This window comes from Cucurbitaria berberidis (assembly GCF_010015615.1).
Source record: "Cucurbitaria berberidis CBS 394.84 unplaced genomic scaffold K460scaffold_2, whole genome shotgun sequence".
Taxonomy (NCBI): Eukaryota; Fungi; Ascomycota; class Dothideomycetes; order Pleosporales; family Cucurbitariaceae; genus Cucurbitaria; species Cucurbitaria berberidis.
The window spans coordinates 479,364-494,032 of NW_024468936.1; the positions used below are offsets into that span (position 1 = coordinate 479,364).

General features: G+C 50.9%; 4 protein-coding genes across 4 annotated transcripts; 2 read left to right on the forward strand and 2 right to left on the reverse strand.

The window, feature by feature from the left end:
• Positions 1-268: 268 nt before the first annotated feature.
• K460DRAFT_413854 (uncharacterized protein) lies at positions 269-3,761 on the forward strand (the record flags this gene model as incomplete). The annotated part of the gene is made up of 3 exons (XM_040937633.1): positions 269-557; positions 610-3,631; positions 3,683-3,761. The coding sequence occupies 3 exons, from the start codon at positions 269-271 to the stop codon at positions 3,759-3,761; spliced, it is 3,390 nt and encodes a 1,129-aa protein (XP_040789608.1).
• An 875-nt stretch (positions 3,762-4,636) lies between these two features.
• On the reverse strand, positions 4,637-8,225 carry K460DRAFT_352234 (uncharacterized protein; the record flags this gene model as incomplete). Its single annotated transcript, XM_040931633.1, has 8 exons — positions 4,637-6,549; positions 6,601-6,646; positions 6,828-6,911; positions 7,070-7,093; positions 7,140-7,220; positions 7,276-7,320; positions 7,481-7,546; positions 7,668-8,225. The coding sequence occupies 8 exons, from the start codon at positions 8,223-8,225 to the stop codon at positions 4,637-4,639; spliced, it is 2,817 nt and encodes a 938-aa protein (XP_040789609.1).
• A 1,651-nt stretch (positions 8,226-9,876) lies between these two features.
• On the forward strand, positions 9,877-12,247 carry K460DRAFT_330021 (acid protease; the record flags this gene model as incomplete). Its single annotated transcript, XM_040930762.1, has 2 exons — positions 9,877-10,692; positions 10,797-12,247. The coding sequence occupies exons 1-2, from the start codon at positions 10,080-10,082 to the stop codon at positions 12,245-12,247; spliced, it is 2,064 nt and encodes a 687-aa protein (XP_040789610.1). The 5' UTR covers positions 9,877-10,079.
• Positions 12,248-13,072: 825 nt separating this feature from the next.
• Positions 13,073-14,615, reverse strand: K460DRAFT_276275 (3-hydroxyisobutyryl-CoA hydrolase mitochondrial precursor; the record flags this gene model as incomplete). Its single annotated transcript, XM_040928098.1, has 2 exons — positions 13,073-14,416; positions 14,478-14,615. The coding sequence occupies 2 exons, from the start codon at positions 14,613-14,615 to the stop codon at positions 13,073-13,075; spliced, it is 1,482 nt and encodes a 493-aa protein (XP_040789611.1).
• Between the last annotated feature and the right edge of the window lie 54 nt (positions 14,616-14,669).

A 14,669-nucleotide genomic window follows, 5' to 3' on the forward strand; every position in this document is an offset into this window, starting at 1 on the left:
TTTTTCTAAGCGCCGGATCGTTTTATCTTACACAACAAAAGGCCATTGCATGTTCAAACGAACAGACCCATACTAAACAAACAACACACGGGTATAGTGCACGAAGAGGGCTTTGGGTAAGCTGCAACGAGTGCATGGCGACTGGCTGGTGTATGACGCTATCGCGTCGATCGTCGGCTGCGCTAGGCGTGATCCCGTGAAAGCGCGTTGCGACGCGTCGGTACAAGCCATTGCGTGCGGCAAAAGCACACCACCAACAAACAAGACCATGGAGATGTCGCACCCAGAGGAGAGACCGACCAAGAAGCGCCGTTTCTTCGCAGAAGACTCGTCGCCACCTCAAGCCCGGGCAGAAGCCCCCAACTCCCCCCCGCACTCTACGCCACCAGACGCTACAACGGCTGTCGAAATACCGGACGAAACCAACAGCAAGGCCAAGCAAGATGGCGGAAATTGGGATGGCTTTGATGTCGGCATGCTCCAGGCGGTTGTTGGAGAGCTATCACTCGCCACATTGCAGAAGTTGAAGGACGTGAGTGGTAGTCATGTCCAACGAGGTAAGCAAGCAATTCAGTCAACCAAGGTATACAAGTTTGACTCCGACTGTAGCAATCAATCTCTACTTGGACGGCTCATGGAACTCTGCGCCATTCTCCGTGCCCGCACCCATCTTTCAATCTCGGGCCCAGCCTGTCCAAATGACGATAGCGAACACGCTCAGGCGAACCGATTCTGAAGCATCCATCACGTCCACACCAGGCTCAGGCAATTCAACTCCTGCGATCCTGCGGGAAATGCCTGCAACGCGATACATCGGATCCTTTGGTGCTGTTGGTTGGGCGACTAAGAGTGGATTAGGCCTGCTCAAACACAACGAGAAGATTGGCATTGAGCGCATCAAGACCCAACACAAGCAAGGCAAAGCGAAGAGGGTCGTCAACCTCAAGAAGCAGGATACCATAGTCAGGTTCACCAATGATCGCGGAGCAGAGGTCGGCCGACTGGAAAACGACTCTGCAACCTGGATCTCGACACTGATGGACCAGAAGTGTTGTTCGTTCGAGGGGACCGTTGTGTACACACCGGACAGGATACGAACAGGCGATACGATATACTTACAACTGCATGGATGCTTCCTACGGGGCGCATTTGACAAGCGAAAGTTTGCCAAACCGGACAACAACCGCGAGATCAGCATCTTTGAAGAAAAGGAGACATCAGACGAGCGAGATCTTCGTCTGCGGCAGGTTGGGCTTGTAAAGTTATTCGAGTCGATCAACTTGCGACCGACCCGGGAAAATGAGAACACAGCAAAGCACAAGCGGCAAGGCCTGCTGCAAGCAGCGGAGAAAGTCGAGAAGAAAGACGAGAAATTGAACTCCAAGAACGGAACGCCCGCCGAACCTGCATCTTCACCACCCTCAGACGAAGTGGAAGAAGGCGAAGAGCTCGAGCAGGACCAGCTAGACTCATTGTACAAGAAGGCGCAATCCTTCGATTTCAACACTCCCACACTGGAGCCCGCTGACACATTCCGTATGGATCTGCGCAAATACCAGAAGCAGGCCCTTTTCTGGATGGTTGGAAAAGAGAAGGACGAATCACTCATGCACAAAGAGACTTCCATGCACCCGTTGTGGGAAGAGTATCAATGGCCGGTAGAAGATGCTGACAGCCAGCCTGTGCCAGCTATAGAGGATCAGACTATGTTTTATGTCAATCCGTATTCTGGTGAACTTTCGCTCGAGTTCCCAAGGCAGGAGCAGAGTTGTCTAGGTGGTATACTTGCCGATGAGATGGGTCTCGGCAAGACCATTGAGATGCTTAGCTTGATCCATACTCACAGGATCGAGCTCGACAAAGATGAATCATCAGCTACCACGAAAACTCTTCCCCGTCTACAAAAGACTAGCGCGGCTGTTGAGTCTGCTCCATACACCACTCTTGTAGTAGCACCAATGTCGCTGCTGGCGCAGTGGCACAGTGAAGCTGAGAAGGCGTCAAAGGACGGTACGCTGAAGGCTATGGTGTACTACGGCTCCGAGAAAGCAGTCAATCTACAGAAGCTGTGCTGCGCATCCAATGCGGCCCATGCTCCGAATCTCATCATCACGAGCTACGGCACGGTGCTATCGGAGTTCAACCAGATCGTTGCGCAAGACGGCAACCGCGGATCGCATGGCGGCATCTTCTCGCTAGATTACTTTAGAATCATTCTTGACGAGGCACATTACGTCAAGAACAGGCAGTCGAAGACAGCGAAAGCTTGCTATGAACTTAGTGCAAGGCATCGATGGGTGCTCACCGGAACGCCCATCGTTAACCGTCTTGAGGACCTGTTCAGTCTTGTGCGTTTCTTGAAAGTCGAGCCATGGAGTAATTTTTCTTTCTGGAAGACGTTCATTACAGTTCCCTTCGAGTCTGGAGACTTCATTCGCGCTTTGGACGTTGTGCAAACCGTCTTGGAGCCGCTTGTGCTGCGTCGAACCAAAGACATGAAGACACCGGATGGCGAAGCTTTGGTTCCGCTGCCAACGAGGACTATCGACGTAGAGAAGATAGTCCTATCGCAAGATGAGCGAGATATTTATGATCACATATTTATGCGCGCGAAGAGCGTATTCACTGCCAACGCCGAAGCTGGGACTCTCTTGAAGTCGTACACCACCATATTTGCGCAGATTCTACGTCTACGACAATCATGCTGCCATCCCATACTCACGCGCAAGGCTAACATAGTTGCCGATGAAGAGGATGCAGGACTGGCATTAGACCTTGCCAATGGACTCGCCGATGACATGGATTTATCAAGTCTCATCGAACGCTTCACTGGCGAAGGCGATCAGGACGTCAATAGATTTGGTGTCCACGTTCTGAAGCAGATTCAAGACGAAGCCGAGTCTGAGTGTCCCATCTGCTCAGAAGAACCTATGGTCGATCAAGCAGTGACTGGATGTTGGCATTCCGCATGTAAGGAGTGCTTATTAAACTACATCAATCACCAGCGTGACAAGGGCAACATTCCACGTTGCTTCAACTGCCGCGAACCCATCAACGCACGCGATATTTTTGAAGTTGTTCGGCACGATCACGTCATGGAAGCAGTCAGCCATGCTTTTCGTCGCGGCGACGGACCACCACCAGCAACGCAGAGTCCACGTATCAGCCTTCGAAGAATCGGCCTTACCGGCTCAGCGAAAACTCAAGCCCTCCTCACCCATTTGAAGAACATTCGAAGAGAGGACAAGTCCACCAAATCCGTCGTGTTCTCCCAGTTTACATCTTTTCTGGATCTCATCGAGCCAGCCTTAACACGCGACCACATTCCTTTTCTCCGCTTCGACGGCTCCATCTCCCAGAAACAGCGAGCCATCATTTTGGCCGAGTTCGCCAGTTCCCCGAAACCTTACGTCCTGCTTCTAAGCTTACGGGCGGGAGGCGTAGGCCTGAATTTGACGTGTGCGAATAAAGTGTTCATGATGGATCCGTGGTGGAGCTTTGCTGTCGAGGCGCAGGCTATCGATCGCGTGCATCGGATGGGGCAGGAACGGGAGGTAAAAGTAGTGAGATTTGTGGTTGAAGGCAGTATTGAGGAGAAGATGCTTAGGGTTCAAGAGAGAAAGAAGTTCATGTAAGTACCCGCTATTGACGTTCGTGAGTCAAGGCACTAACGTGTACACAGTGCAAGTTCTTTGGGTATGATGAGCGACGAGGAGAAGCGCGTACAGCGCATTGAGGATATCAAGGAACTGTTGAGCTAGGTTTGAGCTGTTTACAGCCTGGGCTTTATTGGGGTCTCACGTAGGTATGGCGTATTATTGCAGGAAATATATGTGGATATGACCACGACTCGTATCTATCAGGATAGTCACCTAGGTAAATATACAACAGCGCATCACAGGTCGACAGGGTAAAAACCAGGGTAGATAACTTCGGGTTTGCATAGCATGGCGTCTATATCGAGTATTCCGGTCAATCATCTTCATTTGGCTTGTGCATGTTTCCTTCCAGTCATCAAAGCTTATTACCAACCCGTCGCCATTATTAATTGTACGATAATGGCTTGGCGAATTCATCTCATCCGCACCGACATCTATATACCAGGCGCTATCTGAACATAGGCTATCACGGCAGGTGTCTTGATACTCCCCAGTTTCCTACCCAAACATCACCTCACACCTCACACTATTGATCTGCTCCATGCTCGACTCCGCGGCACCCTGCGTTAAACAAGAAGCGTATTCGCTTTCGAGCTTGAATCGGCCCTTATGCGTAATTACAATTATAGAAATCATCTAAGCTGGTAAGAAGGGTCTAGTGGCAGCTCGGTAGATCCGACGTGTTGGTCCCAGTCTACACATCTTGCAGCAAGGCTGATGTTGGAAACGCATGCAAAAGACCCAGGGCAATTGCGTTACTTTGCTCGCACAGTCTATACTGCTCAATGTGGATCATTACAAGTCACGAGAGGGTAAAGATAGCTTTTCAAAGAATGGCTTATCACTAAGTCCAACACTGTGTCCACGATTACTATTAAACACCAGCAAATTCTGCAAAAATTGGCATTAAACCCATACATTATCCATTAAATATCGACACCAGTGTAATATGTTTCATTTCATCTCATCCTGACGGTTTAAAACAGCCCGAGACCAATACCCGCGGCACCGATAAGCAACCCGGCGATATGTCCAGTGGGAAGGGCGGCAGCATTTATTGATAAGTGAGAAACGCTCGAACTTGGTCGCGGAGCGGGGACGGTATTATCTGAGGTACTCGTCGATCGGCTAGACGAACGGCTTGGAATGACTGGCGGAGGAAGTGATGCGGAGGAGACTTCGAGGGCAGACGAGGACGGAGGGACAGCCGACGATGGTGGAGAAACAGACGACGGAATGGGCGAAGGGGACGGAGCTTCAGAAGCGGAGTCAGCGGGGCTGCTCGAAGGAGGCGCGATACTTGGTAGCGGTACAGGAGTACTTGTTGGCGTGGGAGGTTGGCTGCTCGGTTCTGGGGCTGCAAGGGAAGAAGGAGATGAGGGAGCATTACGTGAGCTAGATGGTGGAGGAAGCGGCGGTGGCGAGCTTGGTTGGGCAGTGCTCGTCGTAGGTGGTGGTGGTGAAGAGATCACTTCCGTGGGACTAGATGGTGCAATAACGGCCGCAGCAACATGGCGGGTAGTCGTTAAGCCAGTATCCGCGACAGTTGATACAAAAGTGGACGTTCCCCGAGTGGCTGTGGAGCCTGTAGTCGTTGAGCCGACGAGGGGATCACAAGCGCCTGTTCCAATCGTCCGCCCAAGTTGTGAAATTACTGTGGAAAGGCTGTTGAGATATTTCACCACAGTGGGTGCTACAAATTTTGTATCGGGGATCTCAGCTAGCGGCACGATGAGTGATGTATAGTCGGTTGGCGATGGCAAGGTCAGAGTGAGTACCCTGGTAACACACGCAGTCTCGATTGGCTCCACAATGGTATGACTAAAGGTCGCGTAAGCGGCATAGGTCGTTGGGTAAGTAAGAGTCACGCCCTCAAACTCCCAGGTAATTGTCGGCTGTGATGGTGACGGTATAATTACGGTATAGAGAGATGAGCTAACTTCATTCCCAGCAGCATCCGTGTAGATGTCCAAAGTTACAGCTGGAATTACTGTAGTTCTGGTGGTGACATCGCCAGGATATTGCAATCTCGTGGCGGTCACATCAATCTGGCAGTTGCTTGCGCAAGACACTGACGCAGGAGGGGTTGATGTCGAGCTTGGCGTAACGGTTTGGATGATAGTTGTTGGTAACACCTGAGTTATAGTGAGTGACTGCGTAATGATTATTGTCGAAATGGTCGTGGAGGGCGCTAAAGTCAAGGTTGAGACTAATGTTGATCCGGGTTGAGTAATTGTGGTTACTTCCGTTGAACCGGGAAGTGTCAAAGTTGATAGCAGCGTTGTTGTAGTTGTAATTGCTGGCAGTTGCGTTACTAGAGTCGACGTGACCGCAGGAAGTGTAATCGTTGAGAGGATCGTGCTCGGAGGTAGCTGCGTAGTGATTACTGATGTAGTTCCCGGGAGCTGGAATGTAGTGGTAATGGTCTGCCCCGGCTGCGTGAGAGTGCTTGTGATCGTTTCGGGTGGAGAGACGCTGATGGATGTAGTCGTGACTTGCGGAAGTGTCAAAATCGTTGTTACGGTTGAGACTATAGTACTTGGAGGCAATTGAGTCGTGATGAATGAAGTCGGGCCTTGGACCGTAGTCGTTGTGATGATTGTCTCGGGCGGGAGTGTGATTGTGCTGAACAGAGTGCTGATGCTGAGCGAGATTTGCGTAATCGTTCGATTAATCGTTTCAGTGATGGCAACAGTTTGTGTTGGACCAGGAATCGACACCTCTCGGGTTTGCGTCACGTCGCGAGTCTGCGTGACTGGCACAGTTCGGTCTACAGTCTGCACTACAGTTTGAGGAATTGTCTGCGTAATAGAGATCGTATCCGTTAGCGTTGTCGTTCGTAAGACCTCGCTGGTGACCGTGCTCGTTGTCGTTATTATCGTCCCAGGCACTACTTCCGGTTAACGCTATCCATGGGCCTTATTAGGTGCAGTTAGCTTACATGATATAGTCCTTGTGATATACTCTGTTGTGGTTGAAGTGATGACCTAAATAGGAGGTCTTGAGTTAGTAATTGCCCCAAATATAGTGAACACTCAGTTTGCAGTAACATCGCAAAAGTATTATGGAACCTCCCCATCGCACCATATAAGTTGCCAGGTTGGACAATCTTCATTCTGATCGATGGAACAATATGTTCCAAGCCTGCTTGTACGGGAATTCACTTACCGAAGTATATGTCGACGTTGTAACGCTAACGCTGGTAGAAACAATCGTAGTTGGTACAAGAGATACTGCAGTGGTGGGCACAAGCTATAGGTTTGTCAGCAGTCTGTGTTAAGGGAGCATGCGCGTGCTCCGAGGTGTCGTAAACGAATCGGGCCGGACTCGCAAAGAAAGATAATATATCTTCACATAGACCAGGCATGGGGACGGGGAAACAAAGGATCAATTGTGGTAGAGGCACATACTGATATGACGGTCAATGTGGAAGTCTATGTATGTTAGTCAAGATGCGAGTACACGAAGCAGAAAGCTTACAGAAGTTGTGCGTTCTGTTATGGTGTTATTGACGGTAGTAGTAGGACCAGGAGTCTCCTTCGTGGTAGTCGATGTCGAAGTCTGCAATCTATATCAGTATAGGAGAGTACAAGCGAGTCACAAAGCTGGGACGTACAGTTGTGATGTTGGTTCCGGGTTCAGTTATGGTTTGGGTGGCGGTCTAGCACAGTAAGCATGGGCATTTAACAGATGTTTTTCGAGACATGCCGTTGTTGCTGTTGTCTTTTCAGTGAGAGTAGAGTTTCGGATTTCGGTGATAGTTGAGGTATCGATCTACCCCGTCAGCACTGTGTCTATTGTTTTGGGGATCTGACAAGTACCTTCGTCTGCGTGGTCTTCTCAGTGGTTGTGGAGTTTCGAACCTCAGTGGTAGTGCTTAGTTCCGTCTACGAGAGTTAGCGGTTAGGCAATTCTTTGATATGATAGTCTGAAGACCTTCGAGCTCAAAATCACTTCCAATATAATACGAGAATCACAAACGAGCTCGAAAGGTTTTTAACGACGTACCTTTGTCGAGAACAAAGTAGTGGTATTCCATGAGGTGGTCGTATCGTGTAATGTAATGGTTTCGGTACACGTTGTCGTTGAGGTGAGCGTTTTCCAGTCTGTAATTGTCGTTGGCTTAAAAATGGTAGTTGTGCACGTTTCTGTAATCGTTGAACCTGGATACCATTTGGTTTCTGTGAGAGTTTCTTTCGTGCATGTCTTGCCACTGCTTGTAGTACCATATCCTCCCGTCTTAGAACTGCTTGGAGTACCATATCCTCCCGTCTTAGAACTGCTTGGAGTACCATATCCTCCCGTCTTAGAACTGCTTGGAGTGCCGTATCCTCCCGTCTTAGAACTGCTTGGAGTACCGTATCCTCCCGTCTTATCATTGCTTGTGGTGCCGTACCCTCCCTTCTTGGCACCAAAAGATTCTTCGGGGGCCGATGTTGGGGTTATGACTAGTGCCTCGAGTGATTGCGTTTGTTTGGGCCGTGAATTCAAGGCTAAAATGGTATCGTTGTTCTGCGCGAGGGCTACACCAGTGAAGGCCAGAAGGAAAGGCCAATGTCCGCGCATATTGAGAGCGAGCGACTTTTATGCCGACCGAACGAGTGGCATGCGGCTTGGGGCTGGTTGAGTCAGACATGCATATGATGAAAAGGAGATGGTTGTTGTTAAGTTTTCTGCATGCGGAACCTATAGCTATCGGAGGTTTGACAAGGACACGAAAACCAGGGCGTAATTACAGATGTGAAAAGAGTTTAGAAGATGAAATTTCAATTCCCCAACCCCGGGTACACACACCACAAAGAAGTGTAGGTTAGCAATTTTTTAACATACCTGACAAAGAACGATGGGTAGAAGGCTGAAGCTCAGGGGAAGAGAAAGGCAGGTTAGCAGTAACAGGTGACTATAAGGCAATGACGATACTAGCAAGCAGCTGCATATTACAAGCCATTGGACTGGCGGGGCTGGGCACACTCAAGGTCCTCCGATGATCCTGTTGACCAGGGTGGCCGACAAGGTGAACCGAGTGGAGGATATGCAAGCAGGAGGCGTAAGGCAACTTGGCCACCATTTGACGGCCACTCGGTCGTAGCCGCAATAGCAGAGCTGGGTATGGTCCAGACTGCTTACACGTCTTGCACATGGTTAGGGCCAGGCACGACAGTCGGATAAAAACTGGCGCGAGTGGCGACGTGAGATACATAGAGGGTCGGAATGAGTGCAGGATACGGCGTAGCATTCGGCTCCTCTCATCAGGCACGGTCGAACGGGCATAGCCCGAGATGAAGGTTATCCAATGCAGAGGTCTGGGCACGAGAGGTAACCCCACCCACGGCGATTGCTGACATGGATATATAAAGGCTGCATCTGGCTAGCAACCTGCCTCGCATGGATTAGAGCTGCAGCACCTTGATGCACGTTGGCGCCAGCCAGGATCATGATGGAGATGCCGCGGGCCAAAGAAGACAAAGACGAAAGCCATAGGAAGGGTTGCCCTTGACGAGATAGTGGGCGCCAGGCACGCAATGGCTGTGTGTGTGATAAACACAATTGCTACTCGCGGAAGCGGCTGCTTCTGAGTGTAGTGGTACAGGCTGTAGCGACGTGGCCGTGGGATGTAAGATCTGCAGCTCAGCTCAGCTCAAGCGTAATCGTCAGAAGTGGTGAATGGCCGTGTACACGTGAGAACTGACGAGCAAATCCGTGCATTACAAAAAGCGGGGCCGGGCGCCGTTGGGCCGTTCTGACTTGTGCTGAGTAAGACGGCAGAGCGGCCCTAGACCTTGATCTAGTCCACACTCCACGCCTTTGGCGGTGATAGCCTGTAGGTTTCCATCTCCAACCACCTCAGCATTGCTGCAGCCGTGTCGCAACCCTGCTCAATAGGCGACTTATATCTAGACAAAGGATGCCATGGCCCGCGCAATCCTCCCGAGCAGCAATTATCCCCCAATCGGAACCCGGTACTACCCACAGTGTGGTGCCCACTTTACCCGTGAGGCCTCGTCCAGTCGTGTACCGACAGCTCTGCAGGTGGTACGCAACCCAGTACAGCAATGCACTCACAATATCCTACCTACCCCGCCTGTGGCACCGAGTCTGCTCAAAGAAAGGCAGCTGGGCTTGACACGACCGCACGGCTAGTCGAGCTCTTCTTTAGTCGTTCCAAATAGTTGGGTTGAGCACCATGTCTGCTTTCTATTGAATTCTGACGCCCTTTGCCCCCCCGATTCTGCGGCTCTTCTACATATTAGCACTCCATCACGTCTAGCTGACGTACAGGCAAGGCTGTTGCCAATCAGCTGAGACTGCCTAAACGGCGATAGCTTATCTTACGAAGCACGCCTCTTTTTGTCTCTGGACCTCTATCACTACTCAGTCGGCTGGCAACTCCCCTTTTTTTCTCGTTATGCTTAGTTTGTTATGATGTATCTTGAAAGGCGCGCAGATCCGATTCCGCTTCCACCGAAGCCCTACGTCCTGAGCCCCAGTGGAAGTTTCGATGGTAACGACGGGAAATGGACCACCTTCCTCATCAACATTGGTGACGATGGCACTGGCCAGGGCCAGACCGTCAAAGTACTCATATCAACATCTTCGCCATTGACATTAGTGCCTCAGCAGGCCGGATGGTGCAATCAAGACTGCGCAAAACGTCGCGGGATGCTGATCTTCCATGGAAAACAACCTCTTGGACTTGAGCTGTCACAACAATGGAAGACTGCGGGAATCTACAACATTCCGTTACCAAACTGGTGGTCGAACAACTTGACCGCCAACTCTACTAGCACACTAAGTGGAGTTTGGGGCTCAGAGAATCTAGGCATGGGGGAAAGCTCTGCCCAGAGCCCTGTGATACAGGAGCAATATGTCGTCAAGTACACCTTCCAGGATTTCTTCCTGGGCTCTCTTGGTTTGGCAGTGGGAGAGGTCGGCCCACAAGGCGGGACCAAGCCAAATTTCTTGGATAACTTTTACAAGGCTGCGAATCAGATCGCAAGCGCATCGTATGGTTATACTGCCGGCGCCTACTATCGTGAGTAACCATTTTTGGCAACATAGATCCCTACAGTTGATCGACGGAGTTCCCATCCGCGACTTTGTCCGCAACTCAAGAAAGGTGTCGCTGATACAATATAGGAAACAATGGCAGAGGAGTTATGGGAAACCTTGTACTCGGAGGCTATGATAAATCGCGGTTTACAGCTCAAGGCCCAACCATCTATATGCCGAATGAGAAAAACAACTCTTTGGTTGTCGGTGTTCAATCCATCCTATACGCACCGGACCAGGACGTCGAGACGGCCACATATTCCATCTCAAGACCGGAAGAAGGCTTCGAGGCCAACATTGACTCGACCATTCCATACCTTATACTGCCAGATAGAATCTGCAATGAATTCCAACAGAAGTTCCAGCTGCAGTTTGACGAGGATATAAAACTATACACTGTAAACAAATCAGCGCATGAGTGGAACACGCAACAGAACGCAACTGTATCTTTCAAGATCGGCGCTGGTCGACAAGACAGCAATAAATTTACCACTATAGTCCTCCCATATGCTGCCTTCGATCAACAAGTCAGTTTTCCAATTACCGCTGAGGCCACACAGTATTTTCCTATCAAGAAATCGGATAATGGCATCTATGTCCTAGGCCGCACCTTCCTCCAGGAAGCCTACATTGTGGTCGACTATGAGCGTGCCAATTTCACAGTTGCGCCAGCTTACTTCTCGGAGCCTATGCCAGACGAGAGCCTTGTCCCGATATTCAACAAGACTTACACAGGGATAATGCCACAGAAAGATGCCGACTCCGGGCTTTCTACGGGCGCGATTGCGGGAATTGTTGTCGGAATTGTGCTCGCCTTCATCATCGCCGGTGTTGGTGCCTTCTTGTGGTGGAAGAAACGACGACACACCAAAATGAATGCATTACCACACAACAAAAACCCCTCCGAGGTTGACACAGCCTCTGCAGGTGACGAAGTCAAGTATCCTCGCGTTTTAGAGCTCACTGGCTCTGAGCTCCCGAAGCCATCCACGACTGAATACTACGGTAACGACCACAAGTTGATACCGCCCATCAGTGAAATGTCGCCAGAGAGCCCACCTGCCGAGCTCTACAGTCCACCGCAGGAGAGCGCAAGTGAGAGGACTAGCCCCGACTACTTTGCGGCAGGCAAGCCACGTCGGCGCGGCGCAACGAGAGATTCCTCGGGTCAGAATACACCAGGCACGCAGATCGCTGAATTGCCTGGCGACGGCACGTTTCAACCTGTGCACAGTCGAGGCCCAAGCGACACCTCTCTCTCCCCGAAAATCGACCAAGTACTAGCAAGGCAGCCAGTGGTACAGCCAGGAGAGGCTGCAACTGCTGATGAAATACACAGGGCGAGAGCGGGGCCAAACCTTGAAGATACCGTACAAGAACACGACCCTAGATTAGAGCGCCGGCCATCGCACGCCAGAAATTTGAGCGACACAACAGTCCAGAGTGACAGCACGGCTGTGTCTCAACCGACACCCGATGAGCTAGAGCGCTGGGCAAGAAGTGTAGATGATGGGCCAAGGCGGCCGATGTCTCCGTGAGAAGGACCATGCGGTGGCTACGGAAAGAAATTGCTTCAATTCCATTGACCTTCTTGCGAACGTTTCATTCATTGTCGGCCGGGTGAGGGACACATACATGCTACCATCTAATGAGTTTTGAGGATGTTGCCTATGTTGGCATTTTAATTGTTGATTGATACCCACCAGTACGCTCGCTATAATTGGAATGTAATAGTACACGATATGGATGAAGGATTTGTCTCAATTCATCGCTCGGATGTTGGAGTAGCTTCTACATGATGTTCACAGTTCTAGGTTATATTTCCACGTTCTTACAACACACAGCCTTCAGCCTCACTTCACTCCGCACGTCCTCGATTCGAATGTGCGCTTAATATGGACCTTCAGCCCCCCAGACGTATATACGGTGTTTCCAGCCTCATGTCACTGTTGCAGCTATTTTATTTAGCCGCTGTAAATTATTCAACCGAAGCGAAGATCGGAGTGGGGTACATGCTTGGATGCTAGGGGTATAGTTTTAACCGAATAGTGCATGTACATGGTGGTATGCGTGAATGTCATCGGATGTCTGATCGTCCTTCGTCATGATGTCAGACTACTCTGTCGTAAGAAAGCTGTAAGCTGTCAACAGCCGCGCGGGACCTGAATGACGCATCATACCGCTCATACCCAGTGTAATTCCTCACATCGACTGACCTCCTATGGTACGGCCGGGCCACTTACTACGAAGATCATAAACTGAGGGGAAATAGATCTACTTAGGCACGGCAAGCAGGCTCTCATACTGAGGTATTGAGGTGAATAGTCTTTCAAGATTTGCTATGGCACCATCTCTCTTAGTAATTATGACTTGTACCTCTGCAAAACCTCCTTGATCTTCTCTCTAACTCCCTGCTTTCCCTCGTACTTCTCTAGCAAACTTGCCACAACATCCTCCCCTTTCTTCCCGCTTGCCTCCCTAAGAATCTCGTCCTCGCGCGGCAATCCAATCCACGCATGCGGATACTCTTTATAATCTTGATCATTGATAAGAGGTAGGGAAACCTTCGCACCAGACGCAAAGAATGCATCGACATCCCGCTTCTTGACGTCCTTCAAGGTGTTGGGGGACCAGTTGGGGCGTTCTTTCTTGCGCTCGATGAGGCGTGCGGTGACGCCTTCAACGAAATCAGGATGCGCCATGAATTGGCTGGCGATGTGGTGTTCGCGCTGGAAAGTTTGCGCAATGGACCATTGGCGGCCGACGCGCATTTGTTGGAAGGTGACGGCGACGGAGATGGGGGATCGCTCATTGATAGTTTCAATAGTCTTCTCAGCCCATTCTTGAAGATCTGGCGCGCTAGAATCGTGCTTGACTTGCCCGAGAGAATGTATAATGCCTTTGATACCTGGCTGGTCGACGTGGAAGACGCGGTCGATTGTTTTGCGGAGTTGGCCTGAGATGTGGGGTGCCTCTGCTGGTAGGCCAGTACTGAACTCCTCAATGGTGGCGTTTATAATTTTGAAGCGGTCGTTTAGCGACATGTAGTCGGGAAATTGGAGTTCTGCGAGACGCGATTCGAGCTGTTGGAGGGTGGAGGAGTGGATGTAGTGGGTGGCTATGCCGTGGTAGAAGGCATCAACCCCCTTGAGCTGCTCTGACGTGAGAGCGAGGTAGGTCCCGAGCGAGCCCTCCATGCGTGGGAGGAAGAAGGAGGCGCCGACATCGGGGAAGAAGCCAATGGTGGTCTCGGGCATGGCGAAGAGCGTGTTCTCAGTTGCGATTCGGAAGGGTGCGTGGATGGAGAGACCAACGCCTCCACCCATGGTGATGCCATCCATGAAAGCCACGTAGGGTTTTGTGTATGTGGCAATGAGATGGTCGAGCTTGTATTCCAGCCCGAAGTAATCCGAGCTCCTCTGCTGGCCCTTTCTGCCTTGCTTGTTCCATTGGGCGAGGGCTGCGACATCTCCTCCTGCACAGAAAGCGCGACCCGAGCCCTTGATTACGACGACGCCTGCCATATCAGACTTGGCCCACTCTTGTAGTCTGGGGATGATTTTGCGGGCCATGGAGCCATTGAGCGAGTTGAGCTTCTTGGGCCGGTTGAGCTCGATGCTGCGCACGCCGTAGTTGTTGGTGAAGATGACATCGTCTGGGTCGTCGTTCTCTTGTGCTTTCAGGGCTTCTGCGGTCGATGTGGCATACTAACAACAAAAATGAGTTTTGGGACGGAGCATATCATTATGAGGATGGGGGTGGACGTACGTTCCGTGTCGCGCTCATGCCCGCGGGATGGTTGATCTTGGCGCGAAGAGGCATACTGCTGCTTGCTGTAGTGCTTCCAATTGTCGTCGTCCGCGAGGCCCAGCTCAGCGGGGCTCTTGATACTGCGCGAAGAGACATGTGTGGGTGTTTGGAGAGTGCGCCAGATGATGCAACTTTTTCGAAGGGCTGCGC